The following is a 27655-nucleotide window of genomic DNA, read 5'->3' as shown; positions in this document are numbered from 1 at the left end:
GGAGGGAAAAACAAATATAGTAAAGAGGAAACAATAAACAAAAACCAACATTAATGTCTTGATAGTAGCATAATGTTCCATCATAGCAAAACTGTTGGATAAGCTCCTGAAGCTTACAATTTCTCAACTATTTACACACATTCATGCAGTGCACATGGCAGGCCCCTGCTGAGATTTCACTGGATGGACAGCCCTACGTGTATTTTTCTTTGCATATGGAGCTGCCTTTTCAATTGAAATGACATTAGGAGAGTGGGACAATTGAAAGGCCAGCCATACTGACACCCCGGAGAAGTAGGAATGGTATGCTTGTGACTTGTTCTTCAGTTTTGTATGTTCTTTTGAGAAGCTTTTAAAGCTGCAAAGCAACTTAGAAATGTATAAAATTAATAAACAGAGCAATCTTTTGCTGGAAAAGGGAAAAGTATTTTTTTCTAATTACACAGAACTCATCAGTAGGTGGGAATAGAAAGGCAGCTCATTTATTAAGCAGTTTCTATGGTGCCTTTCCTTGATGCCTAATAAAGGTTTTTGAATTGGATTGCTGCCTTTCCTAAGTTCAAGGCGACTTACAAGATAATGAGGAACGATCAATAGAACAGTATACTGTGCAATAAAATTAATTAATTACAGCATCAGTCCAGACAAAATTTCAAAACCTGAAATCAAGGTGGATAGAATGAATGGGAAAACAGTATTACAGCAAGCTCCACCCTATCTTATATGTATAGCTTTTAAAGTATAGCTTTTGTGAGCTCCCAAAGGCACCTGGTGGGCCACTGCGAATAGCAGAGAGCTGGACTAGATGGACTCTGGTCTGATCCAGCTGGCTTGTTCTTATGTTCTTATTCACTGCATGAGAAGGCTTTGCGAATTGGAGGCATCTGCATCTGAGGAGCACTGAGTCCTTGCAGGATCCCAGCCTCATTAGCTAGGATCTCCTGTACAAATGCTGTCTTGAACTTGGCGCTGCCTAAGTACAATGTGTTTCACTGGAAAGTTCCGTCTTAAATAGAGTTACCCCACTAGGACTGAACTGTCATTCAGCTCTTGGTCCTTGTTGTGCGCCCTGATCCCACGTACGTCCACTCAGAAGGCCAACTGTATTCAACGTGGCTGGCTCCCAGTTACATGCACAAAGGGCTGCAATCCTAACAACCAACTCCAGGAAGCCACAAAAATCAATGGAGAACAGCGATGCCTGTGAGCAGCGCCTTTCCCCCAATGGACTGCAGCCAAATACACTGCTCTTTCCCCAACAGTTAACACGTTCACGATTATGATCGTACTGCCATATTAAATTGAGTTCTAATTTAGTCTCCCTGCTTCTTAAACTCTCCGCCCCTCCTTCCCACCCTGCAGCGCTGTGCAACTGGAAAGCAGCAAGCTCTTCCTGGTCTCTCAGCAAACTGTTGGACGAGACCAACGGAAATCGGAACTTCTCGGCTGCGATTCCGGGAGAGTGAACGTTACTGGTTTGAGGAAACACACTACCTGTGCAGCAATACGCCTTCGAAAACAACTCGCCGCCATAGCAGCTCTAATAGCTCTTCCCTCTTCTTGAATTCATTCCCCCCACTCTGTGCGTGGACCAGCCCACAAGGGGCGGAGCCACCTGTCGTTAGTCGGAGTCTACCACGTGCGGAAGACTTCGCCCACGATGGAGACCGGGGTGGGATTTGAGGTTATGGGCAGGGCAAACATCTGCAAAGACGCCATTTGTGTGCGACGACAAAGAGTCAGGTATTTGGGGATCTAATAGTGCGCATGCGTGTGCGAGAGAAAGCAAGGCTGCTTGAGTCCCCCATTTGAGTTGTAGCCAGTGAAAGCGGGCATCTTACCGCGTTCGAGCTTTTAGCATGAGCACGTGTTCGGTCTCCAAGGTGAGTCAGGAAGGGGGCGGAGTATTATCCCCGTTCTCGCGGCGGCCACGCGCGGGCGCTCCATATTTTAATATTGTGTGACTGTGTAGGAAAATGACATTTCCTCTAGACGCGTTAGCGGCACGCCCAGCGGTCGTTATGGCCGGGTTGGGCATGCGCACGTGTGCTCAGTGAAACTCCCCCCCCCCCTTTCCATATCTTACATCTTTTTGGGTATTTAATCAAAAGTGCCCCAACTTTTCAGCTGAAAGAGGATTGCTTTGCATCGTAAATGGTCCCCATACTTCTCTTTTTTAAATACTGGACTTTCGTATTGTTACGTCGCATTTTACACCGGCATGGTGGGCTGGCTTGTCTAAAATGCAACAGAACAGTGTTGTGTCTCCTCGACATTGCGCTTGTTCTTAGCAAGCAGAATATTTTCAGAGATGCAGTTTTCTTAATACGGAGTTATGAGGGGCAATTTCACTTGTTGAATATCTGGTAGCCATGCAGCTACGGCACAAAAGCACTTGCTTGAATAGGTTATGCTGTGGAATAAAAGATCCTGTTTTAAACTTAAAATTCCACATATGTAAACATACAGTTTGAAATTACAAGTTTTCTGTGAATAGAGAAAAAAAATTGGCTTGTTTGTTGGGCTACATATAGGTGGTCCAGGAATAAGCTACTTTAAATGCAGACTGCAAGGAACATGAGGAGATCCAAATAAGATCTGTGCTGATGCTCAGGAGCTTCTTCAGAAACAACAAAGATAAAAGAAGTTAGGTATAAGACTGTTTTTACTTTTACTTAGATGTAAAGTATTAGTTCGTTTATGCTCAACCTTTCTCTTCAGTGGGGAACAAAAGCCACATCCATAGTTCTCCTAAAATCTGAGATTGGGAGTGGCTGTATGCTTTTAAGATAGGAGTTCCTAACCTTTTTTTTTGTTTTGAACCTGTGGGCACCTATGGAATTCTAGAACAAGATGGTGGGTACAGGCACAAAATGGCTGCTACAAGGGGCAGAGCCAACCACAAAATGTCAGGAAGTGGGGTCATGTTTAATGCTAATAGTAACTCTTCACAATTTCAGGAGGAAGCTCAGTTTAACATTATGGCTTTCAAATAAACATGTAGTTTAAATATATTTTCTTTCACCTTTAGTCGCACTGAAGACCCTTGTGCTGTTTGCCAGATGCTATGAAAGCAACTTAAAAACTTCTTTGCACAGCCAATGAGATCTCCAGTGTCCAACCAGAACCACTGCTAGGCAAAAACCTGACCTGGCCCCATCCACTTTTAAAAAATGGACAACATATTGAAGATCCCTGGTTTAGGGGATAGCTGGAAGCCTGTGCCATTGTGAAGAACAGCATTAATACTAAGAAGGGCTGGATTTTTTTTTTCTCTAAAAGCCTCAGATTTGGGACTGTGTGTGGGGATTGGCCATGCAAACTCTCGGAGGCTGATTCCTTGTTGCCCAGAACTTCTTGGTTTAGGAACCAAAATAAAATCATTTTGGGAAGCAGCTCATAGACACCATTTCTAATTTAGACATGTTGTCCTTTCTGCAACTGTATGTATTTGTGACCAAAATTAAAATTTATAAAAGCAAGTCTGAGCTCTCTCAGACTTTATCTAGATTCTAGAAGGAAAATAAATGGTCAGCATAACTATTTTAATCTCTGCACATGAGTTTCGGGGTAGTTTTAAAGTTCATCTCTTCTGATTCTGTGGTCCAAATTCTGTTGCATTGTTCATTGTCTTATACTGTTTAGTTGTCCTGGTTTATATTTTGTAATCTTTAAATCTCAGTGAGATAGGTACACTATAAATGAAATAAACAAAGAATTAACTCTCAGATGGTAACACTTTAGACCAGGGGTCTGCAACCTGCGGCTCTCCAGATGTTCGTGGACTACAATTGGCCATGCTGGCAGGGGCTAATGGGAATTGTAGTCCATGGACATCTGGAGAGCTGCAGGTTGCAGACCCCTGCTTTAGACCTTTGAACTTCAACAACTTGGTTGAGGGCAGGTCTCTGGACTGAAAGGGTTAGTTCTTAGAAGCAGTCAAGGTTGTCTTCACCTGCAGACATTCAAAGGAAAAGATCCAAAGACAGTTTGTTTCTAATATTTTTTAGGCAATCAACTTTTAAGCAGCATTTTAAAATCTATTAGGAGCCATATCAGAGTCCATTTAAAGAAACGTTTGTTCATTTTAAAATTAAACTATTACACTCTTTGTCTTCTGCCAGCTGTTAAAGAATGTGTCACTTATTTTTCTGCCAGTCTCAGAGAGTCAATATGGAGTTCATACAGTTGATCTAAAATTACCATCAATGCACAAAGTCTTCTGTTTCCATTTATATTAGAATGCTGGTCATAAAACAAATGTTTACTTAAACTAATCCTAAATTGAAAACATTTATAACCATGCAGAGAATGGTACTTCAGATTGAGCAACGAGATTACAATACTAGTGTTTCCATAGAGCGACAAGAAGTGAAGCATGGAGAAACCATTTCAACTTTTAATTGGTAAACTGAGATGACCATAGAATCAGGATTAATAAGTGGTTGTTTAATAGGGATTAAGAGTAAAATTGTGGTATTCTCGTGATATTGTTTATGCTAGGAGACTAGAATCTTGATAAATATTCAGTACTGCCCTTGGTTTTTGTCTTTCTTGCTTACTTGTAGGGCTGCTTTGTATTCAAGCCAGATTCTAAGAAGAGGAAGATAACTTCAGCAGGTTAGTATGCATGACTGTGCAATAACTCTTTATTCAAGATTTCCTGTCCTGCGCTTTTTCACAATAGTGCGTCCTATATGTCTTCTGGGCACTCTTGTATAGCAGATAGTATAACTTCTCTGAAGGTATCTAGAAAATAATGGTTGTGGCATTTAATCTGCTTTTGAAAAGACTGGGTCATGCTGTACACTCACGATGTAACATTTAATCATTTTCAGTGTTGTCACAGTATTGAAAAGCTGTCACTCCTCTGACTGCAGACATATGAATTATTGATTTACGTGAAAGTTTCTGTTCTTTTGAAGCAAGATTAATGCTCCTTTATACATTTTTAAAAATTTCTATATGGGCCTGTGGAAGTGAGGGGCGTGCATTCTGCCACGCTGTTTTTTCTTCTCCCACAAGTGCAGTTCTATTGAGAAATGGGATTGACTTCATTTTCTTGTCCCTCCTCACTCCAGCCCACTGACCAGCACTGTTGCCTCTTTGCATAGACCTTGCAGAAATGATGTGTCGGGGAGGGGGGGGGTGGTCAGAAGAGACTGTGGAGAGGAATGTGTTGGAAAACTCCCTGTGCCTTCTGTGTCACAAACACTTGTGCATATGCCTGTATGCCGATTTGTTCCTTTCCAGTTACCCCGATTTAATATAACATTTCCACCCTCCTTTTTCTTTTGGGGTATTGGATAAATAACTTTCAGCCTTAGTTTTCAATCATAAATATGAACTGTGCTTTGAATCACGGTATAGGATGATGGGGTTTTGGCCACAAATACACTGTTTGGATTGGGGTTACTTTTCTTTATGTGAAACACCATGCCTTCTGAAGAAAATGGAGGGGGAGATGGGGAGATCTGTTTGAGCACACAATCAACTGGTTGGAAAGAAGGAAGGTGCTTAATAGGACAAAGCTCGAATTAACTTAAGGAGCAAAACCCATTGTTGTCTTTCGGATAGACCCAGTTTACTTTTTAAAAAAATACTGTTTGCTTTTTCTGCTGTTGAGTTTTTACCCTACCTAGATCCTGTTAATTTGTGTTTTAAAAGTGACCTGGGGTCAGAGGAGTTGGTAACAGATTTTAAATTCCTCACTGAAAACAACACTATATCTCAGGAAATAGAAAGAAGAAGAGTTTGGATTTATATCCCCCCTTTCTCTCCTGTAGGAGACTCAAAGGGGCTTACAATCTCCTTGCCTTTCCCCCCTCACAACAAACACCCTGTGAAGTGGGTGGGGCTGAGAGAGCTCCGAAAAGTTGTGACTAGCCCAAGGTTACCCAGCTGGCTTGTGTGGGAGTGTACAGGCTAATCTGAATTCCCCAGATAAGCCTCCACAACTCATGCGGCAGAGCTGGGAATCAAACCCAGTTCCTCCAGATCAGAGTGCACCTGCTTTTAGCCACTTCTCTTAGCCACTACGCCACTGCTGAAAGCAACACATCTCATGGTGGATTCTACAAGTAATTTCCCATCATGACTATAGTTGTTTCTGGAAATTTTGAACTCATGAGAGAGAAATAATAGCTGAAGGCAGTGCCATAGGTATAGATTTTTTATGGGGTGGGTTCGGTGACCGAGCACAGGTTATCTGGCTGTTCCATTCCACGCATTGTTTGAAGCAAGCATGTAATGGGAGGGGTTTGAACCCGTGGAAACCCCTCCCCTTACCTACATACCTGGCTGAAGGCCTATGTAGACTGCATTACAGTAGTCTAGTCGATGTCACCATGGTGTGGATCTAGGTGCTCAGAGCAGTCAAGTCAAGGTATAAACTGAGCTGGAAGAAAACTTTTTGTGTGTGTGCAGGCGCAGTTGCATTAACTTACTTCTTTTGCTGTAAATTTGGATCTCTTTTGTCTCCGCTCCCTGGGACTTAACTGATTCAGCAAGGATCACCCCTTGAGCTTAATCATTTGTACCAAGCCTTTGAGGGAACTTCTAGTTTCAGGGTTGGAGATTTGGCCTGAACCATATCTGTTCAGCCACTGCAGTACTCTAGTTTACTGGTACTTCTCCAGTAGAAAAATTCAGCTGGCAAATAAAATGTTTGTATTCTTCTACTCCCCCAGCTCTCCAGAACTTGTTTACTAGTTACTGCATTTTCATCTTTTTTATTTGAGAGGATTATGTTTGCTTGTATAGAAAGATACCACATCTCCAGTTGCCGCTAGATGTGGTATAGAAATTAAAATTAATACAATAATACAATAATACAATAAATAATAAAAACAACAGGTGTAAAATGATAAATATTAAAACAAACAATAAAATCTCAAAAAGTGGTGTCATTTGATTTCTATATGACAACCTTCAGGCTAAGCATAATCGATAAGAACAACTTTAAAAAGAGTGAACTCTTCAGTTAGAAGTTTTGGACTGGTTCGTAAAGGGAGTGGACATCTCAAGGTGAGGCACCTTCACTTAAAAAAAAACCCCAGTCTCTGGTTGCCGCCCATCCCACCTCTGCAGTGTCCAACTCTGGCGCCCCAGATGTTCATGGACTACAATTCCCATCAGCCACTGCCAGCATAGCCAATTACTGGCCCTGCCAGTAGTTCATGAACATTTGGGGTGCCAGAGTTGGACACCCTTGGATTAGAGCTTAGTAGGAGGATTTTAACTGGAGAGTACAGGAGGAGGTGATTCTTCAAAAACTCTAGTTATCTTCTTTAGTTGAGACTGTAATCAAATAGGCGTTGAAACGCTGATCTTTCAGCGCAAGGAGTTACACAATGCCTGTATCGAAGAAGCTGTTTTATAAATATTGAACAGGATCACCCTCTTTTTTATTATTTATTTTTCTAGCTGACTATTTTTGTGAAGGTAATAATGACTCTGAGGACAGTGACCTACGATTCAATACTTGTCAGTCATTATGGAAGCGAATTAAATCAGAAACAGAGGTGAGTGCTGCAGCTTTTGATTCTAAGCATACGACTGACTTTATCGGTGCTGTCTTGGAAATATTCTGAGTAAAATGTAATGAAGATGTGTCATTTTTTTAATGTAGCGGGTGGAGCGGGGTTGAACTTTCCCAGTAATTTCTGTGTGCTGGTGATCTACAGAGGGTTATTCATTGTACGAACAGACTTGAGCAAAAAAGCAAGTAGCAGATTTCAAGGCCATGGGGCAGCAGTGCTAGTTGTGAGGTTCAGAGAGCCAAACTCACAATTACCATCAACCAGAAGATACACACGACTGCCGTGTCACCCCCACCAAATACACATGTACAGTAATATAACTATTGACATTAAGCATGTAACTGTAACTTTTTAAATTTCCAGAATACCTCTGAACACGTAGGATTGTTTTTGCCTACCACTGCTGTGTGTCTGGAATGATGGAAATCAGCTTCAGTCTTTGCTTTCTTGCTCTCTTGTCAGCATGAGGCATGGTAGTTCAGGCGAGAGATGAGATGTTCAAGGTGCCCAGAGGAGAGCAAAATGGTCACGGAGAAAGAGAAGTAAACCCATCACTACCTCACTGTTGCCAGCTTCCATTTTTCCCTGGTTGGCAGCCATGGTAGTGACCTTATTGTGGCCCACTCCTCCTAACAGCCAACTAGGTGTTTGGCTGAGAGTGTGAAGGCTGTCCAGTGTCCAGTGGATAAATAGAAGTGTGTCCAGTGTCTCCATTTTGTAAACCTCTTTCATGTTCCCACATAGTTATGTTTCGAAGTTGGAAAGCCCCAGACTTTTAATTCTTTTTTTTTACAGAAGTGTTCTAACATTGAGCTATCCACTACAACTCCAATACTAGTCATTGTGGGACACCCCCACTACCCTCTGTTGCATGGTCTATTTTGACCTTCTTCCTATTGTGCAATCAATTTGTAGTCTATAGGAGGCTCCATCCTCTTATCCCATGACTGCTGACTGTATGTAGGAGTGTTTGGTGAAGAGCCTCATCAAAAGCAGAGGCGTAGCTGGGCCAGAGTGTGCCCGCTGTGCACTCTGTGTCCCCACCCTCACCCCGCAGCGCTTACCTCCCCCCTGTCCCCACACCCCCACACTTAACTTACTTCAGCCTGGAAAAGCGGCCAGTTCCCTTCAGGCTGAAAACGGCCTGATGGGAACTACACTTCCCAAGAGACCTTGGGGCTCGCAAGGTCTACTGGGAAATGTAGTTACCACCAGGCCGTTTTTTGCCTGAAGAGAACAGGCTGCTTCTCCAGCTTGCACTGTTTTAATAAAGTGTGGAGGCGGGGGGGTGCTGTGGGGGAATGGGGTTCTGCGGGGGGCAATTTTACGGGGGGGTGTCCCCCAGGCATGCTCCCGGTACAACACGCACCCCCTGGTCCCCTGGTAGCTCCGCTTCTGATCAAAAGGCTTTTAGAGATCTATTCGACGTGTAATAGATCACCCTTATCAAAATGCTTATCAGTTTTTTAAACTACTCCAAAAGAGGGAATTCTGAGGCAGAACTTCCCTTTGTAGATGCCATACTGGGTTTCCCTTGACAAGCTTTGTTTTTTCTACGTGCTTAATAATTCTATCTTTTAAAAACAGTTTCTGTTAGTTCACCCAGAATAGAAAAAAGGTGAGTTGGACTGTAATTTCCCAGATTTTTGGTGCAGCATTTGTTTCTTTCTAATCTTTTGGTATGGAAGCTGATTGTAGCAACTATTTATACTGGTTAGAACAGTATTAGGTTTGAGATCTCCACAGCAGGCAATGCTAACCCTAACAGACTTCCCTCTATGATATACCTCTGAAGATGCCAGCCACAGATGCAGGTGAAACATTAGGAACAAGGTCCACCAGACCATGGCCACGCAGCCCAGAAAACCCACCAGAACCAGTATTCTTTGGCACATCACAACTCTCCAATTTTTAATAAAAGTACTTTTATATGAACCAACACATAAAACAAAGAAACAAAGCTTAGATTGTACTTGTCATTCAGGGTTATCAGTAAGTAGGGGGAAGAAACTGTTCTGAAAACAGGTGGATAATTGTTTGGTGTATCCAGGTGAGAGTGTGGTCTCATTATCATGGTATAAATTCCTATCCCAGGTTGTAACATGTTGGGTGAATTCATTCTTGTTACCTGACCTGTTAAGATGGCTTTTGCCTCATAAGATGGCTTTTGCTTGTGATAGTTCATAAAATGGAACTTGCTGGGCTATTGTTTTATGTTAGAGCCTAGTCCAGAGGTGGGGAGATCAAATGGAGTCTTGGAAGCGGTATGGGCTTATGTCAACATGGGTGACCACCCCAACAGAGTGGCTGGGTTTCAAAAAAAAATTGGGGCCTTCCTGTACCACTTGAAACCTCTTTGGAGGTAGCGTAGAAGTGGTGCTGTCTCTGTCTGCTGCCGCTCTGGATCGGGCTGTAATTTTATTATCTGTCTGCTAGGGGAGCATTCAGATATACTGGGAATTAAGATGTCTCCAAAGCCTTCTTGTGAAAGAGACTGATGCGGAATTTATTTCCTCAAAACCTCTGAGGGGATCAAATGCAGGTCTTAGTTGGGATAGGACTCTTCTCCTTTTCTGCCACAATTGAATATTTCTCTTTCTTTGAGTGTCTGGCTTTTAAAGGCCTGTACGGCTTATTGGATCAAGCACTCAAACAGAGGTGCAGTGATCATGAATTGTTAACGTTTGATCAAAACGTGTAAGGAAACCAGAGGAAAGTGTTTATTTCAGCTACATAATAAATTGTATCTCTGTGAACAATTATCTGGCAAATGAGACAATTACATGTAAACAATCACACGTAACAATGTAACAATTACATGTTATTATGTTTTAGGCTGTTTGAAAATGTACTGCAAGATTGATAGTCTTAGTTGTCTAACCAGAAGTTCTGCGTATTTTTAACAGCAACTGCAAGAGGACTTGAATAAAAAGCTGTTTGATAACCTCATAACATTTCTGAGACAATCGCATGTGAATTTCAAGGAGAAGAAAACAGAATGGGCTTATCGGATGAAGTCAAATGAAATTCCTACCGCTGCTCTTGTCTTAGGTAACACTGCTTTTCTGGTGTTTTAGTGTATTTAACAGTATGTGACATCACTGGGGTATGAATTCTGCTGAAAGATGCCAAGAAACTGAATGGAATCTTTATTGGAGCCACGGATCATGAGATTCTGAAATAGGGAGGACCAAACTAGATGAGTTGGTGGAAGGACTGTTGGCTTAAACCAAGAACTGCTCCCTCCCCTCCCCTCCCTTCCTCCCCTTCCCTTGCATGCCACCCCTCTCCTGTACCCCTCCCTTTGCTAGGGTGGTTGGGCCATATCCAGATGCCAGGGCCCCTCCCTCCCCTCTCTTGCATGCCACCCCTCCCTCCCCTCTCTCTCCCTCTGCTAGGGTGGGTGGGCCATGTCCAAATGCTGGGGGCCCCCCTCCCCTCCCTTGCATGCCACCCCTCACTCCCTCCTTTCCCCTTTCCTCCCAAGGGAAAAGTTTTCATGTTAACAGGAAAAGAGCACACAGGCAGGCTGTGATGGGTGAAGCTTCTCCAGCCCATGTTTTTCTTCAGCTGACCTCTGTACTGGAAATGATATTGGCTGGGAGAGGAGTGTTTGGGAAACGGGCTGCACTACCCACCCACACACTGTACTTTTAAAATTGTTCTTCACATTTCTATATGATTGAGGTAAATCTGGGTTTAAGCATGATTTCCGATTATCGTATCCAGTTTGTTCCCTACTGAGGATTAGCAAGTAGCCCTGACTTTTCTCATCTGCCTGTTTGCGCAGCTTACATTACCCCAGTACACAGTATGAGCATTTTGTGTGTTTGGCCATAAGCCACTGGTGGCAGTGTTACACTACTAAAGCACAGCAGTGTCGTCCCACTTAAGTAAAATAATAGGGCTGGAAATGAAAGTTAAGAAGATCCCTAGCCTGTAGTAAGTAGGTTATTTATTATATATACGAGCATGTGTGTTAAATGTCATTGTCCCTTACAACTCATGGTGCCCCCATCCCCCATTGTTTCCAATGGGAGCTAATAGGAGATGGGGGCTACACCTTTGAGAGTCCATAACTTTGGACCCCCTGAACCAAACTTCATCAAACCTGGCTGGTATCATCAGGATAGTCTCCTAAAGATACCCTGAAATTTTGATGCTGCTAGCCCAGGAGTCTGCAACCTGCGGCTCGCCAGATGTGCATGGACTACAATTCCCATCAGCCCCTGCCAGCATGGCCAATTGGGGCTGTTGGGATTTGTAGTCCATGAACATCTGGAGAGCCGCAGGTTGCAGACCCCTGCGCTAGCCTAAAAACTGCGCCTCCTGCAGGCCAACAACTGAAAAAACATTATAAAATACAAAAAACACAAATGACTATGGGGGGGTTGGGGCGGGGGCAGAAAAACTCAGATTTTGCACCGGGCTCCATTTTCCATAGCTACACCTCTGGGAGAGGGCCTGGGCCCATGGACATATTTGACATCCCTGCTGCAGATATTAGAGGTCAGATTATTTTGTCAAATAGTAGGTTCACCTACTGACAGAACATCCTTATTGTCTATAAATGCAAGTCTAAATAAAACGACTGGATTTCATCCAGAATATACTTAGGTCTTATATAGAGAGCGTATGTGGGGATAACAGAAGGATTGTCTTTGTGGCTTGGATCATGCCTAGATTTCAGTAAACATTTGTGGGATGTGTATGTGGTTCTGCCAATTCTTCCCTCCCATTGCAGCCCAACTCATACACTGAAACACTGCTAATGGGAGGGCGGTGGCGGGGGAGGGCGGTGGCGGGGTGAGAATGACCAGGAAGAGCTGTGGAGAAATGGGAAAAATTGCTCCCACTTTTACCTGTGAAAATTTGGCAGGATCTAAACCTCTGACCTGCACGTGACATTCTGAAACATGACCTTTGTTTATCAATTCCAAGCATAGTAGTATGATAACCATCAGTGAATTTGTGTATAGTGAACCTATTAATGCATTTAGTATGCTGACATCTAATTGTATACATGCCCGCTTCAGCTCTGTAGTTTACTTCAGTCTTGTATATAAGGGTTTTTTTCTTCCTAGTTTTCATTTTTCTTTGCTCATCAGATCCAATCCAAAGAGCTATTTTAAACATGCCAAAAGTATTTGAATGGAACTGTTGGTTTAAAAAAACAAAAACTTTTCTTCCCTTCAATTACGCATTTCTCATTTAGAATGTCAATTTGTTTTTTGAAAGTCCCTTGAGTTTTAAGAAGAGTGTGACCCAAAGGGCTGCCGGTCAAAGCTGTCAGAGTTCCCTTGGACATACAGTACTGCTTGTAGAAGTCTTTGAATTCAAAACAGTGAACATAGGTCCTTTGCTGTTCTTACTCTGTTACCATTGGCAGCTTTTCCACTTTTTGCCTTTATGTGTAGATGTCTTAACCAGAGAATTCCAGCATTCTATTTATTTTACAACTAAGGGCAATCCACAGAACCCCAGCAGAGCAATCTTTAAGCACAGAGTGTTTATGTGCGCATGCAGAATCCTCCTGAATCCCGGGCCACCCAGGCTGTGCAAGCTTAACAGAATCAGTGTCAAAATCAGAGAATCCCAGCATTTTATTCATTTTACTACTAAGGCTAATCCACAGAACCCCAGCACAACAATCTTGAGCATGGGGTGTGTGTGTGCAGAAGCCCAGCCAAACCCAGGGCCACTTAGGCTGTGCAAGCCCAGCTGAATCTGTGTTAAACCAGAGAATCTCCACTGTGGAAAGTGAAGGTGAGAGTGCAGTTTTACAAGCCCAGCGGAACCGAGGGTAATCCACTGACGTACCCTTACTTCCCCTGTGCGCACCCTGATTCTGCTCTCCCACCAGTCTGCACACCCTCATTGCCTCAGAGGAGGAACCTTAGGTGCTGCAGCTGCACTTCATCCCCGACTCTGCTTTTCCCACCTCCCACCCCGGCAAAGAAGAACGTTAAACGTTCTTAAAGGGCTTAAGGCTCTCTCCAGTCTCAGTGACAGTCCATCATTCATCGTAATGAGCTGAATCTCCTCCTGCACAATCTCAATCTGTGAGATGAAGGTGATCAGGGCTCCCTGTTGTTCTAGCAAATGCTCAAGCATGGCATAGATGGAGTCCCAGGCAATGTGTTTGGCTGAAAACATGCTCAAGATATACACAAGGTATTTTTTCAAGAACTTTGTTTTTGCTCCAATGCCCCCAAATGTACATTCTTCGTTGTCTGGTTGCTGTCAATCAAAAGGTAAAGTAGGCATGTGAATAGAGTTCTAACCTTGATAGTGGCCCTGCGATGAAACTAATCACTGACCAAAAATAGCTATAGAATTTACCACACAAGTCTTCACTGCAGAAAAAGTAACCTAAGAAGTGGCTGTTAGGCCCAGTCACATACACAGTACATGTGTATGGTAAACACAGTTTTATTTTTCTTCCGTTCGAAGCTATGTAGTGTGCACATTTTTATGTTGCTATTTTACTTGTGTTGTTTCAGGTGTGAATGTTACTGACCATGACCTGACGTTTAAAAGTCTTTCAGAAGCTCTCCAGGAGGATGTTACTCCTTTTGTGGTGTCGTTGAGATCCAAGGAATGCCCCGGTAAATACGCTACCGTGAAAAGACTTTTTCAATTGATGGTCAGCCTCTACCAAAGCAGATATAATTTTAATCACTACCTTTGACAATCAAAGGTTTTCCCCCACAATTCATATTGAAACATTCAACTGGATTAGTCCAGTGGATAAGAAAAAGCTGTTATGTTTTCTGAAAGCCCCTCGCCCATAAAACAAAACTAGTTTTAAACATTACTTTCAGCTTGCAGTTTCTTAGTCCCAATGTGGATTTTTTTTCTTGAAGAGAAACCATTTGTAAATCTCCACTGCATGATTCATATGTAACAGCATCCCATGATTGTCATCATGACAGTGAACCAGTGGGGAGGCAGTCTTCAGGCTTGCAACATAGGATTTAACTTTTGAGGGAAGAGAACAAAGCATAGTTTATGTTTCAGTCCCTCACTGCAAGCTAGTTGGGTACTAGGAAAATGAAATGGATTACTTGTTTAAGTTTGATTTACTCACGGGGGAAGAGTCTAGCCCAAGGCTTCATATCTGTAACATTAAATCATATGTTATCCATTAATGTAGCAATTAACTCTGCAGCTATTTTTTGGTAACTAAATCAAAGCTATTTAAAAATAAAACATGTCTTTGAAAATCTTATCCTGGCCTTTCTCAGTATGCACAGACATGTGTATTATGCATGAGTCTTCCCTCATTTTGCACAGAATGTCTAGCAGTAGAATTAAATCTTGCCAAGTTTCATGTGCATTCTTAACCCTATCATTGCTCACCTTCCATTTTTTTAAGCTGTCAGCACAAAAAAATGCGTAACGTATTTATGTAATAACTTGAGCTGAGTAGTAGGCTCATTTTCGTTCATTCTCAAACTTAAATCCTGTTGCTTAATTTACCACCACACAAAATCAGCAAATAACTTCTGCACCTCACTACACATACTACAGTGGAATCTCGGTTTTTGTCTCCCTCGGATTTTGTTGGATTTGGTTTTCACCAATTCTTTCGGCGAAAATCTTACCTCGGTTTCCGTTGACTGCTTCACTATTCATAGATTTTTTCCAGCGCATGTGCGCTAAAATTGCGGTGAAAACCGGTGACCCCATGCTGCTCCAATTCCTGTCAACGGGAGCCTGAGTTTTCATCGGTTTTTGCCGAGGTTCCCCGGACGAATTGACGAAGAAAACAGGTTCCGCTGTAGTTGGCAGTGAAAATACTCTGGGAATTCAGCATAGTCAATCAAGTTGACTGTAAATCAGCTTCTCCCCACCCCCCATCCCAAGAGGATGGATTGGGAAGGGCAGGACATTGTTTTGTATGTGACCATGTTTTTAGTTTTACTTCCTACACTACTACTTCATTGTGTTCTTTTGAGAGCAGTCTGATTGGTTGCTCATTCATTGCCTTTTTTTCCCCCAACCAGAGTTACCTCAGAATGACCCCAGGATTTTGTATGTGAAAAGCATAATTCTACTACTGAATGTTGGTGTTTGAAATTAAGAAAAAGTTTTGCCTGTTTGCTAAATCTGAATATTTTTGTATTGAACTTTTTTTATAGTTCCACTGTTGCAGAATTTTTTATAGTTCCACTGTTGCAGAATTTCCATAGTGTAGCATTTGAATTTGTTTTGGGGGGGATTCACCTGTACAATAGAATGTAAACACAAACAGTAAAATTGGGTTATATTTAGAGAAAATGCAGGTTTGAATAAAATGTGTCCAAATGTAGTTTGTTGCATCTTTTGTCCATTTTTGTTATAAAGACATAAAACACCTGCTGCAGAAGCTGATGGCTCAGCTGATGGGCTGCCATATAGATGCTGACTCATCTGAAGAGGGAGTGTGTTCTAAGGCTTCCCCAAACCGGATGCGCTGCACAGTAGCATCTCTTACTGATTGGTACAAGAATATAACAAAGGTAAGTCCTAGAATTTGCCTTCTCTGTAGCATAACTTTTTAAGGTTTTGTATCCATCCCAAGCTCTCCCTTCTTTGCCCCCAGATAGTCATGTATTTTGGTGCAGTGCACAGATTGCCTAACTAGGTAGGCACTAGGACCCAAATGGAGCATTCGAAAGCAGGGATGGTCCAGCATGTGCCAAATAATGTTACAATTTTTTTTTTCTTTTGGTGAGACAGAATATAAAATACATTAAGATTTTCACATAGTTTAATTTTAATGGGCTTATTTATGACACGGTCTTTTAGACTGAGGTTGTTTGTAGTTACAAATTTATAAAAGTAATGTTTGGACAGATTTATAAATAAATGAGTATATATCTGTGTTACTCTCGGAAAATGGAAGAAATTACTTGCAGGATTAATTTTGAGTAGGAGTATTTTAATACAGTAGTATTAGGAACAACAAGCAGGGAACCTGCAAAAACTTGCATGGGGCATCTTATTCCCCCCCCCCCCACTATCTCTTCTTTCTCTTCTCTGAATACCCCCCCCCCCGTGTCTCCCCTCTTCCTACTTCCTTCTCTCCATCCCATCTACCAGCCAACCTGCCTTCATCCTTTCTTCAGCTTTCCCTCCACCAGCAACCTCCAACTAGGAAGCCTGTGGCCCAGTTGAGAGCTGACCAAGTCCAGTTGCATGGTGGGCAAACTGCAAGGGCTGGTGCACGAGGTGGGGGGTACTTCAATTTCCCCTGCATCTCCTTCCTTCTTCCCTCCTCCTGGAAACTCCTCCTCACTTTTCCCTCCCTTCTTCTCTCATTCCCATCCACCAACCAACCAATCCATCTTTTATCTGCCCCACTCTTCAACGACATTATTTCATTTATAGCCCACCTTTTTCTGCAATGGATTTAGAAAACAGCTCACTTCATTCTCCTCTCCTCCTTTTTATTCTAACAACTCTGTGAGATAAGTTGGGCAGGGAGCACGTGACTGGAACAAGGTTACTTCCCTGTGAGCTGTCATGGCAGGGTAGTTTCAAACCCATGTCTCCTAGATCTAGTCTGAAATCATAACTACTATACCCCACTGGCTTTTGTGGGGAGGCTGCTGCTGAACAACAGCAAGCAATCGGGCATGGGTGAATCAAGCAAGTTGAATGGTAGCAGTTGTTTGGTGGTTTTCGGTGGGTCTGGCCCCTATGAATTCTCCCTCAAAGGCCCCAACACCTTTGAAAGGACCCTATCCCTTTCTTTTGCCCTTTAATAATAGAAAGCAAGGCTTGAAGTTTGGTAATACTGTATGGCTGACCAACAGTGGTCGCTGAGGCTACTTGTTTCTTAAAGCTTCAGACACTGTTATCTGAGGGCAGTAACACCCCTCATTTATTTATTTGTTTATTTTTAATTCAGATTTTTCTGCAAACCTGGAACATTTTTCAGGTTTGTAGAAAGATCTGGCATGCCTGTCCATGGTTCTAGTCTCTAGATTGAAATTTCCACAGACCTGGTCTTGTTGAGAACTATATTGACGATGAGTGTCTTGATGAGTGTCTTTTACCAGGCAATTGAGTTAGTTTTTTCCCCCTGTGACTATTTACACATGTTTGAGGGGGTAAATAAGGAACATTTATATTGAAGCTAGTTTTGCTTTATTTGATTATAATTAATGTGGTAATTTTTGCATAGTCACTGTTTGTGCACATTCATAAAATATTTTACAAGGAATTATGTTTGATTGTTGAATAAATTGAAGACATTTTCTGCTGTTTCAGTTAGCCTTACAAGAGGAAAAATATGCTGCTAACCTTAACTGGAGATAAATCTTCCAACTGCCCTGCTGAAAAAACATCCCTTGTTGGGATGTTATTTACAAGGCAGTGTTATTTACCTCCATGCCACGAAAAGTTTCACCCATCCATACTAAGCCTCTATTGAAAGGGAGAACATTTTTCTCCAGGCGTTTTAGTATTAGGAGTGTGCACCATTTTTTCCCTGGTGTTTTTTGGATTTGGGTTTAATAGACCTGAAAATGTTTGGAAAATAATAATAATAAAAACTGACTTCCCATACTGATATAGGTTTTTTCAACTTTTCCAAATATCTGAAAATTTGAGTCCATTAAACTGTATGGCAAGTTGTGAGGCTCTGGGGTAGAACCACCAAATTTGCAGCTTAGTTGCAGGTGACTCTCCTCAAGAACCCCAGGTTTGTTGAAGAATAGGTCAGGTGATCATTTTTATGGGCCCACAGTGAGGGTCCCCGGATCTATCCTCCCTTGGAAACAACAGAGCAAATTTTTTTGGGGGGGGGCATAAAATTGGTTGCTGAACAGACAGCCTGTCTAAAAGAGGGTGGGATAGAGATATATGGCTCTTGGGGGTGGGGGCTGTAGTTTCACAGCAAAGCAAGTTAGGCAGTATATATGAATTTCTTCTTTTTCCACTGTTTTTTCCACATCTACACAATAACATGAAGAAAAAAGACACTGACACACCATCTAAAATCCAAGGAATCTTATCCAGGCATTGGGAGCCACCTCCAGTTGTAGTTATTTTCAAGGACATGGAAAGTTTCACAACCAAAGTTCTTCAGGACTTCATAATGATCGTCAGGTAATATGACAGGAGAATGCAAATGCAACCCATTCTGCAGGAAATGTTGAAAATCTTCTTTTGTCTTCACTGTTTTTGCAGTTAGCACATATACACTGTGGGGCCACTCTGTTGGTCTCTGAAGTCAAATTGTATTTAGGGAATAATGGACATGTACAGTTCAACTGCAGAAGTAGATTTATATCCCAGTTGTGTGAATGTTTTGTGGAACTCAGTTCAATAGGACATTATCCACTCAATTAGGATAATTAGGGGTTGGGATGGGAGTGGTTTTTAAAAGAGATGTTATGATGGTTTTATGGTATTTTTAGAATTGTACCCCATCCAGGGACTTTGGTGATGTGTGGGGAGATAAGTACACTATATATATAAAGCTAACCATGCGTTTGTGGGTTACAAATCAGCTCCCAAATGGCTGGACCGATTGTGTTGAAATTTTCTCACAATGTCGCATTCGCGTGCGGCCAGGTTTCCATACTGTTTCCACACCTTCTGCTGTGTACATGTCACAACTGTGCCAGTTATTGTGTATATGCCATACCTGTGACAGTTGGAACCACAGTTCTGTTCCGCAACAGCCCCATCTGCTGGCCGTCAAAGCAGTACCCTCTGATACAAGGGAAACAACCATGCCTTCTTTGAAAACCACTGCCATCTGGAGTGAAAGGGACGGGGCTCGCCATCTGGACATGGCCCACCCACCCTAGCAGAGGAAGGGAAAGGTGAGGGAGGGCGTGGTGGTTTGCTGGACCAAACGCTCTGAAATTTGAACACAACGTAGCTCATGCCTCCCAGCGTGTTTTAAGCTACTTACCTAGCTCATGTACCACACTGGCCCAGGTAAACCATGATAACAAGCTACGTTCCGCCCAGTTCTCTCCCCCCCCCCCCCATAGGAACCAAAAGTTAAGTAGAAATGGATAACCTTTCTTACACACATCTCTTAAGGGTGCGTTTCAGTCGAACTATGACAGGTATTGTATACCTGCCACACCTGTGTCAGTTGGAACTATGGTATGATTCCACAACAGCGCCATCTGATGGATGTCAACATCTGCAATTCATTTGCTGGTACTGTTCCTTTTCCATTTCACCACAATAAACCACAGCAAGGCGTGGCCGGATCCGCTAGTAAATAAATAAATGCGCATACGGCTTAACTGAGAAAATGTTGTAATTTTTTTAAATTCCTATTTTCATGAGCAAAATTGTGGCTTCAATTTAATAATAAAACTTGCTGAAACATGATGCTGAAATGAAATAAGTAAATAAACAGCTAAAGGGTTTGTATATGACACATATTTCCCAATTACAACATTTAAAATGTTTTAGGTTTTTTTTTGGCATGACAATTATAATGCAGGTTGCACTTCAGTGTTTTAAATGCACTTGTCTTCACACAAGTGCACAAAATAAGTTATTCAGCTGGGTGGTAAGTTTCCATAAGGGAAAAAAGTATGATATTTGTAAATTAGTGATTCTATCCTGTACTAGTCAACCTCCCCCCCCCCCCCCCCATAAGGAAGCATTCTTTCTAAAACGTAGAAAAGAAGGGACTCTTTGCCCATGAACCACTAAATCACTGGGTCATATTGAGATGGCTGTTCTCTTTCAAACCCAATATAGCCTGACTGAAGTTACACAATACAATGAGCTCTAGACAGCTGTTGCTGGTGGGCCAGCAACAAGGCAGGATCTGCAGAATGGGGCTTCCCCACCCCCACCCCTTCTTTCCCAAGCCCTGTGCCACTTGGGAAACAGAGCCCTTTGGGGGTGGGCTGTATAACAAATCTAATAATAAAATAAATAATAAATAAATAATCCTCTATGCAAGGCCCAGCTAGCACTTCTCACCAATTGACTTGGCCTTTGGGGGTTGGGAGAGGACAGGCGGGGGAATAGGTGGGCTGGTGGCAGGCCCACTACTTTCCTGCCTGTCCACCTTCTCCTGCCCACCCACCCCCGCCACTTCCGGCCTCCCCCACAATCACCGCTTGGTTCACCTGCCACTTTTGCAAAGGTAAGTTCGTGTTGGGTGATAAGAGAAAGTGGGGGTCTGGTGAGGCGCCTGGTGGGGAGGGCAGCTTGTCTCCAATGCCCCAGCAGGACTGGCTTGGGTTTTGGGGTTTGGAACAGGGTGGTTGAAGGACTGGGGAGGCTTCTGGCAGGCCCAATGGGTCAGGCCAGCTTGTTCTTTGGGAAGGGCTGAGGGTTAGATTGCTGGTGCTGAGCCCAGCAGAGATGGCAGCTTGCTGCTGTTACCCCATTGGCCCCAGGTTGCTCCTGGGACGTGGGGGGAAGGTGGGCAGGGGACTGGTATGGGATGCACTTCTCACCAATTGGCACACCGGACTCATTTCCACAACTGGAAGTGAACCTAGTGTGCTGATTGATGGGAAGTGAGTCATTGACTCATTCCATCACTTAGGGAATTATGTTTTAGGATTTTCAACTCAGAATCCCGTTATGGTTAGTATTATTTGGAAAGAATGCCTTGTAGCTAACCACACATTCCAAGTGATGTAAGGAAACTTAATTATTCTTAAGATGGTGATGGTAGTTTTCTTCAGTTACCCACCCACTTTACCCTCTATGCTGAACATTCACTGAGTGCCAGGAGCAAAATTACTGTGGGCATTGTGCTGCTGGGGGGGGGGGGGTGTCATCAAAAATTGGTGCCCCGTTAAGAAAACTGGACTACCCTTTACACTTCAGAACCACATATGGTACTTTGTTACAGGCCATTGTTGTTGAAACATACCATTTAGATAGAGCAGGACTGCACAACTTATATTATGTTATGGCAGCTCACTAGGGACTTCACAATCTTCTGGCCAGGGATTGCGAAAAAAAGTGCAGATGGTGGTGGGTGGGTATAAGGGTATCAAGCAACTCTTTAGTTGATGAATGGTGTTCGGCTCCTAGATTGTTGAGCTGTGCAGGTCAAATTGGCGGTTTTAAAAATATTTAATGATTACATTACAGGCAATAGAGGGGACTGCTAGGGTTTTCCTCCTAGGATTATAAAATTATTCTGTACACTTTCTCATCTCATTAGTGTTTTCAAATTCTTTGATCTGGAGATATGATGGAAATTTATTGCCATCTGTTTGTTACATATAAATGACCTTGTTTCATTTTTTCTTTCTGTTTTTTTGTACTTAGTCAATGTATTCGTGAATTTCCTCTGGTGCTCATTTTTGGAATAGCCACTTCGCCAATGATAACCCACAAGTTACTTCCTCACTCAGTTTCCTCTTTGTTATGCATAGAACTCTTCCAATCTCTTTCCTGCAAAGATCACCTGAGTACCGTTATTGACAAGGTAGGGAAATATCTGCCTTATTTCAAAGCAAGGTGATAGTCGATTTATCTGTAGCTGTTGACTGCTGAAAGCATTTCAGTGGCACAGGGGGCAATGTTGCTAGTTTTGACTGAGCACCGCATTTCAGAGATGATCAGTTTGTCAAATTACTGTTGCATTTGCATTTAGGAATAGTAGTTACCCTGATGCTTGATGAATTATTAATTAGATCATAATAGAATGAATGCCTATGATGAAACAGCTGGATTAATATTGAAAGTAAATGGCTTTCTTATTCATCATTAATCTTTTACTCAAGCCCATCATATAATATGATAATCAGAAGAACATTGGGTTTTTATTGCTTTTTCTCTTTTAATTCTTGCACCCTGTAAAATCTTGTTGATTTAGCAAGATAATTTTTAATCTCCCTTTTGTTGGAACTGATGGAATTTAAAATGCTTAATTATGCCAGTTGTTACTCTGCCTGAGACTAGGAGTTGGTGTAGTCTAGTTACTTAAATTATATATTTTCAACTGTATATATTTTGTAATCAATAAAATTTAAATACCGGTAATTTTATTTATAAGTGTTTCTGCTTATTTTATGACACTGGTTTTTAACCTTCTTAATCTGAGAATGTGTCTGCATTGAATTGTTTCTATCATTAAACCCCTGTGTGTGATGAAAGATTCTGAGTTGCACACATTCAGAGTTCTAGCCATATCTGGTAGTCATCTCCTTTCCCCCAACATGAGCTCAGAGCATGTTCTAAAATCCACTCAGGTCTCCCCTACACATTTTCAAAGAGGTAGCAGTGAAATTCAGGAAAGCTTGTTTGCTATTACTGAGCATCAATGAAAAGTAAACAGAATACATCACACTTTTGAAGAATCTGAGGATTCCCCGGAAAACAGCTTGAAAAATATATGTGACCTCGTATTAGTAAAGATAAGCAAATGGTTTATTTCATTTCACTCCTGCAGCTTCTTCTGACAAGCCAATTTCCCTTTAAACTTGGTGAGAAAGTTCTGCAAGTGCTAAAAAACATATTTTTGTACCATGATTTCTCTGTTCAGAACTTCATCAAGGGATTTCAGGTAAGCAGGGACAAGAACAGTTGCTAATTTTGAAAGTTACTGTGGTAGTGAATGACCTAATTTTCTATACAGCAGGTAAGATGGTAAATCTCTTTCTGGACTACAGGTTGCAGGTTTCCATCTGCTATTGATGCTTTTCAGGACAAACTAGTTATCTGCACATTGAAAACTGATGTAACAGTGGAAAGGCTTGGAGCAGAAATGTTCCTCTTTATTTTCGGTTTTCCACGTGCAGAGATTTTTTGAATGGAGGAGCTTCCAGTCACATTGGTCTCTCTGCAGCCACAGTCAAAAATATAACTGTTTCTGGATTGAAATGGTACATTCCAGACATAGGTTTGCTACCTCGTGTGATAAATGTGAGAACTGGACAACTCAGTTATATTTTCCTACTGCTGATGTTGTTGGAAAATCCTTCCAAAATGCTGGGGGGGGGGAATTCCCCAGGTATTTTGGGGGAGCAAATTAACTTCTTGGAAGCTGAGAAGAACTGGGAAGCCACACAACAGAAATCTCAATGGTTGTTCATAGATAAATAGTGAGAATGGCAATGGTAGTAGTAGGCTTTATAAATGTGCTAAAGAATTTGGGGTATAACAGTAGTTAGATTTCAGGATAATGGAGGCTTGCTCTTTCATTCAGCAGTCATATTACTGTCTTACCAAAAAGGTCTTGAAATATCCCATGACTGCAAACAAGTGCTTCCTTATTTGGGAAAGAGTTTTGCTGAACCTAATAAGTCTTAGTTCTGCGTCAGATGAGGGACACAGGATTATGCTGCATTTCGGAATCATGCCCCAGCCCTCCATTTGTAGGCACCTGATGAATATTGCCAACTGCGTCTCTGTTCAAGGTAGTGCTGACCAGAGGCGTAGAGAGGGGGGAAAGTGTTGGGTGCACTGGTGCATCCTCCACCCCCACCCCACCCCCAGAACGCCCTCACCACCACCCCACAAGGGCATGCGCCCAGTGCGTCATGCACCCCCCTGGCCCCCTTGGAGCTACGCCTCTGGTGCTGACTTCAAGGCTGCGCATATAGGGTGCTGACTTCAAGGGTGCTGACTTCATGACTTCAAGCCATGCGCATATAGTTCTTTGCACTCAGGGCACACCATTTGTTGCAGTGGGTCAACATGTGCCTGTGTAGTTTTGCTTCCCAAAATTAAATGAATAGAGAAGCTCCCGTGGGCAGTGAAGCTCCTTGTGTACTGTCGAGCTCTTGCACCTTAACAGTTAACAATTTAAACGAAAACTCTGCCTGAAATTTCAATACCAAAATGACTGAAAACCAAGGCTTGACTGATTTATATTGTTAGAAGAGATAGTGAAAAGAAATAGGATGTCATATACTAAGACACATTTTGTAGGGTTTAAAAAAAAGATTTATAGAGCAATCTTTCAACAACTACATAGACCACAGATGATATGTGTTTTTGTTCTGTTAACACTGCAGTCTTAGCTAATGTACTATGGGTATGTGATCTATGTTTGTAATCATATATACTCTAGTGGGCTGAGTTGCTAAGCAGCAGTCTGTCTTGCTGTGTCGCACTATCTTAAAGTTTTGTTCTTTGGAGTAAATAAGTTGGATCAGTGGCTGATCAAATGTCAATTACACATCATGGGGGAAGAAAGGGAATGAAAAAAGATTGACTGACTATAGTGAATAACATTACTTTGCTTTTTATTATTTATGGAGGAAGCACATGAGTCTGCAATCTGATGCATAGCCTTATTAAACTATGATCTGCTTGATTTTTATCTCTGTTGTAATTCAATATTATAGATTCATTTTAAGACTGTCTTAATGATATTTGGCTTAGTTTCAAACTGAGGCCTTGGCAATTTTATATAGTTCATTGCTCTTGTCTTCTGCAGCTGTCTCTTTTGGAGCATTTTTATTCCCAACCACTCAGTGTGCTATGCTGTGATTTCGAAGAATCTAGGAAGAGAGCAAAATTTTTGTCACACAGTCAGTGTGAAAATATTAGAAGATTACCATCTTTTAGAAGGTAAAATAAAAAAAATTATGTATGCCAATCTTTAGTTGAAATTCTCTTGACATTCAGCTGTGTATATGGTCGTGTATGGATGTTAGTGGAATAAGAGTGTTTCTTCCCCTTCCTTTGGCCCATGAGCCACTTGTATATGGAAGGGGAGCATCTTGATCTAAGTGGTTTCCCCCCTTCAGCTCCATTTTCCTACCATTTCTTGGGGATCCTCCATGCTCCCAAGTAGCTTTTCAGCAGGTATAGAGCACTGCAACAGGAAGTGGAAGGCAATAACATCTGTTCTGTGAATGAAGTTTTGTTTATAATATATTTCCTTCCTGTCTTCTTTCTCCTTGTGTGAATTTCTGGACCTTTCTCAAATTATTTTGGGGGAATCTAATGTAACAAGTTTGCAAAATAATCAAATGTAATATTGTGTATCTTAAATATTTTTATCTTGAGTACAGAATGTAGATATTAATTCAACCTGGAAAATATAATTAATTCCTTGTGTGCTAGTGGAAAACATTTAAACATTAAAATTCAGCATACCTAGTACATGAACTAAAAGATTCCCAATAATGCAAAATATCTGTCAATTTATTTTTCTCAGGCAATTCATGTTTTAAACAATATTACATTGTTTTACATTTGAAAATTTATTCCTCCCCCCTTTGTTCAGGTTTGTAGAAAGCCAGGCATCAAAGAAACAGACAGTTCTGTTGACAGATGATGCAAATTTAAAGGTAACAATTTTCAAATATCTAAGATGTGAACCATCTGTCAGATTGTATGACATTGAAATATAAAGTTTATCTCTAGTTACAGAATTATTCAGTACATTTTCATCCTGCTCTATGTTCAAGATATTCAGTGGCATACATGGTTCTCTGCTTGGAGAGGCCTGTGTTCAAATTCCTACTCAGTTTTGAAGCTTGTTTGGGGCAGGGCCATTCCATCAACCTAATTGTTTCCCACAGGCTCGTTTGAGGATAAAATGGGATATCCCATGTATATTACGGTCCATTCATGTGAGGTAGAATAGGATGTAAATACAATTAAAGTTGTTATCCTACTGGAAGAGCTAAAATTAATCCTTGAACCAGATATTCATGTTAATGGGATTTTAACCAACTGAAGTCGCTTGGAATGAGAATATTGTATCTGAGGAAAACTTTTGAATCTGCTGCAGCAGTATGGGAGAAATTGATGAAACCTCTTTTGTACAAATCACTTATAGAGGCTCACTGAATGTGCTATTTTGAATTTTGACTGTGTCATGTGGAAAAACTTCACCAAAATAGAAGCTGTCCAGAAATTATTAACACATGCTTTGTTCCACTAGATTATTAGTCTTGACTGGATTTCCCCACCACCCCTGAGGGTTCCAGAAAACTTTGGAATGGCAGGGGAAAAGGGGGTGTTGCAGTAAGATGAAGCATAAAATGAAGACCACATTTATCTTTTGTTTGAACAGAAGTCCCCTTCTGTTTGTTCAAGAGTAAGTTTGGTTCCAAGTCAATGGGCTCTGCTTGCAGATTAGGGTTTTGTTGCTTCTTCTTCTGGGCTTCAATCCTTGAAAAGTGGTTCCTGAAGGTTATGGGAACGCTCCACAACAGCCTTTAAGCATCCCAGATGCCTTCAAATGGAGGGGAAGGGTCAATGGACATCAGGCACCTTTTTCTTTCCTAGGATCTCTTTGCATCCTTCCCAGTTTGTGCACTTGAAAGCTAAAAAAAGAGTAATTCTGTTTGAAAATATCTGAAATGTGTTTTTTTATGAAGCTTAAGTGAAGGAAGCCCCTGTATTGGAAAGGTGCATGTTTGATATGTCTGTGAGAAACAAAGTTGGGTGTGTGGAGGAGGGGACGACAGTTGTAGCATGAGAGGCAGAAAGAAGTGAGAACAAGAAACATTTTACAGGCAGGAGGTCCATAATCAAGTGAGTGAGGATTCACAAGCTGCTGATACCGATGTAATTATTAAAAATTCCTCTAATGAAAACAGCCATGCTGCCAAAATAAGCATAGAACTAACTTTCAGTTCCTGGTTGGGGTTTTTTCCCTTGATAGATTGGAGCAAACATACTTAGATTCTTGCCAACAAAAGTGAATGGTAGTATTGCAATACTGAGTTTACTAGAATTTTATCTGGAACATGTTTAGTATTGCGTTCTTGCATCTGGATCCTATGTATGTTTGCACCAAAGTCAGTTCCACTGAATTCAGGGACGTTTATTCTCAAGGAAGTATAGAGTTGCAGGATTTGTTGTTGATGTGATTTTTAAAAAAATATGGTTGTTAGCAAAGAGCAAATTAGAATTAACTGGCTGTTCAGATTGAGAAAGCTCAGCCAGATTTTCAAATTTATTTTCTAAATGAACATTTCCAGTTGTTTGCCTTTCCTTGGAAAAAATGGGAAATTGTAAAGCCTCTATTTGGGGATGGGGTGGGGGGCAGGGGCGGAGGGAACAACCCAAATTATTTAGAATGTCCAAAAACGTTTAAATCCAGTACACATTAAAATCCTATTTTGCTGTCTGAGAAGTCAAGGAAAGACTAGCCTTCCTCTAAAATCCACAGAGACTTGAGCTCATCTTGATCTGCTAGAAAGCATTAA

The 27655-nt window shown here is 41.7% G+C and overlaps 2 protein-coding genes across 8 annotated transcripts in view; one reads left to right on the top strand and one right to left on the bottom strand.

The window, feature by feature from the left end:
• Positions 1 to 1742, bottom strand: part of RARS2 (arginyl-tRNA synthetase 2, mitochondrial) — a 32776-nt gene extending 31034 nt beyond the window's left edge. The window contains exon 1 of one of the 2 annotated variants that reach the window (XM_048494762.1): positions 1495 to 1742. In XM_048494762.1, the coding sequence (XP_048350719.1) occupies positions 1495 to 1533 (39 nt within the window). In that variant the 5' untranslated portion in view covers positions 1534 to 1742. The remainder of the gene's footprint in view (positions 1 to 1494) is intronic. The other variant, XM_048494771.1, reaches the window with a different exon arrangement.
• ORC3 (origin recognition complex subunit 3) overlaps positions 1661 to 27655 on the top strand; it is a 48565-nt gene continuing 22570 nt past the window's right edge. The window contains exons 1-12 of one of the 6 annotated variants that reach the window (XM_048494724.1): positions 1776 to 1883; positions 2535 to 2651; positions 4569 to 4620; positions 7426 to 7523; positions 10448 to 10592; positions 14045 to 14149; positions 15891 to 16045; positions 18505 to 18641; positions 21807 to 21966; positions 22933 to 23046; positions 24925 to 25058; positions 25720 to 25783. In XM_048494724.1, the coding sequence (XP_048350681.1) occupies positions 10553 to 10592; positions 14045 to 14149; positions 15891 to 16045; positions 18505 to 18641; positions 21807 to 21966; positions 22933 to 23046; positions 24925 to 25058; positions 25720 to 25783 (909 nt within the window). In that variant the 5' untranslated portion in view covers positions 1776 to 1883; positions 2535 to 2651; positions 4569 to 4620; positions 7426 to 7523; positions 10448 to 10552. The other 5 variants (XM_048494733.1, XM_048494707.1, XM_048494715.1 and 2 more) reach the window with 5 other exon arrangements.

This window comes from Sphaerodactylus townsendi, linkage group LG01, assembly GCF_021028975.2.
Source record: "Sphaerodactylus townsendi isolate TG3544 linkage group LG01, MPM_Stown_v2.3, whole genome shotgun sequence".
Taxonomy (NCBI): domain Eukaryota; kingdom Metazoa; phylum Chordata; class Lepidosauria; order Squamata; family Sphaerodactylidae; genus Sphaerodactylus; species Sphaerodactylus townsendi.
Note: the sequence above shows the minus strand (reverse complement) of the source record. Positions and strands in the feature narration are given on the sequence as shown.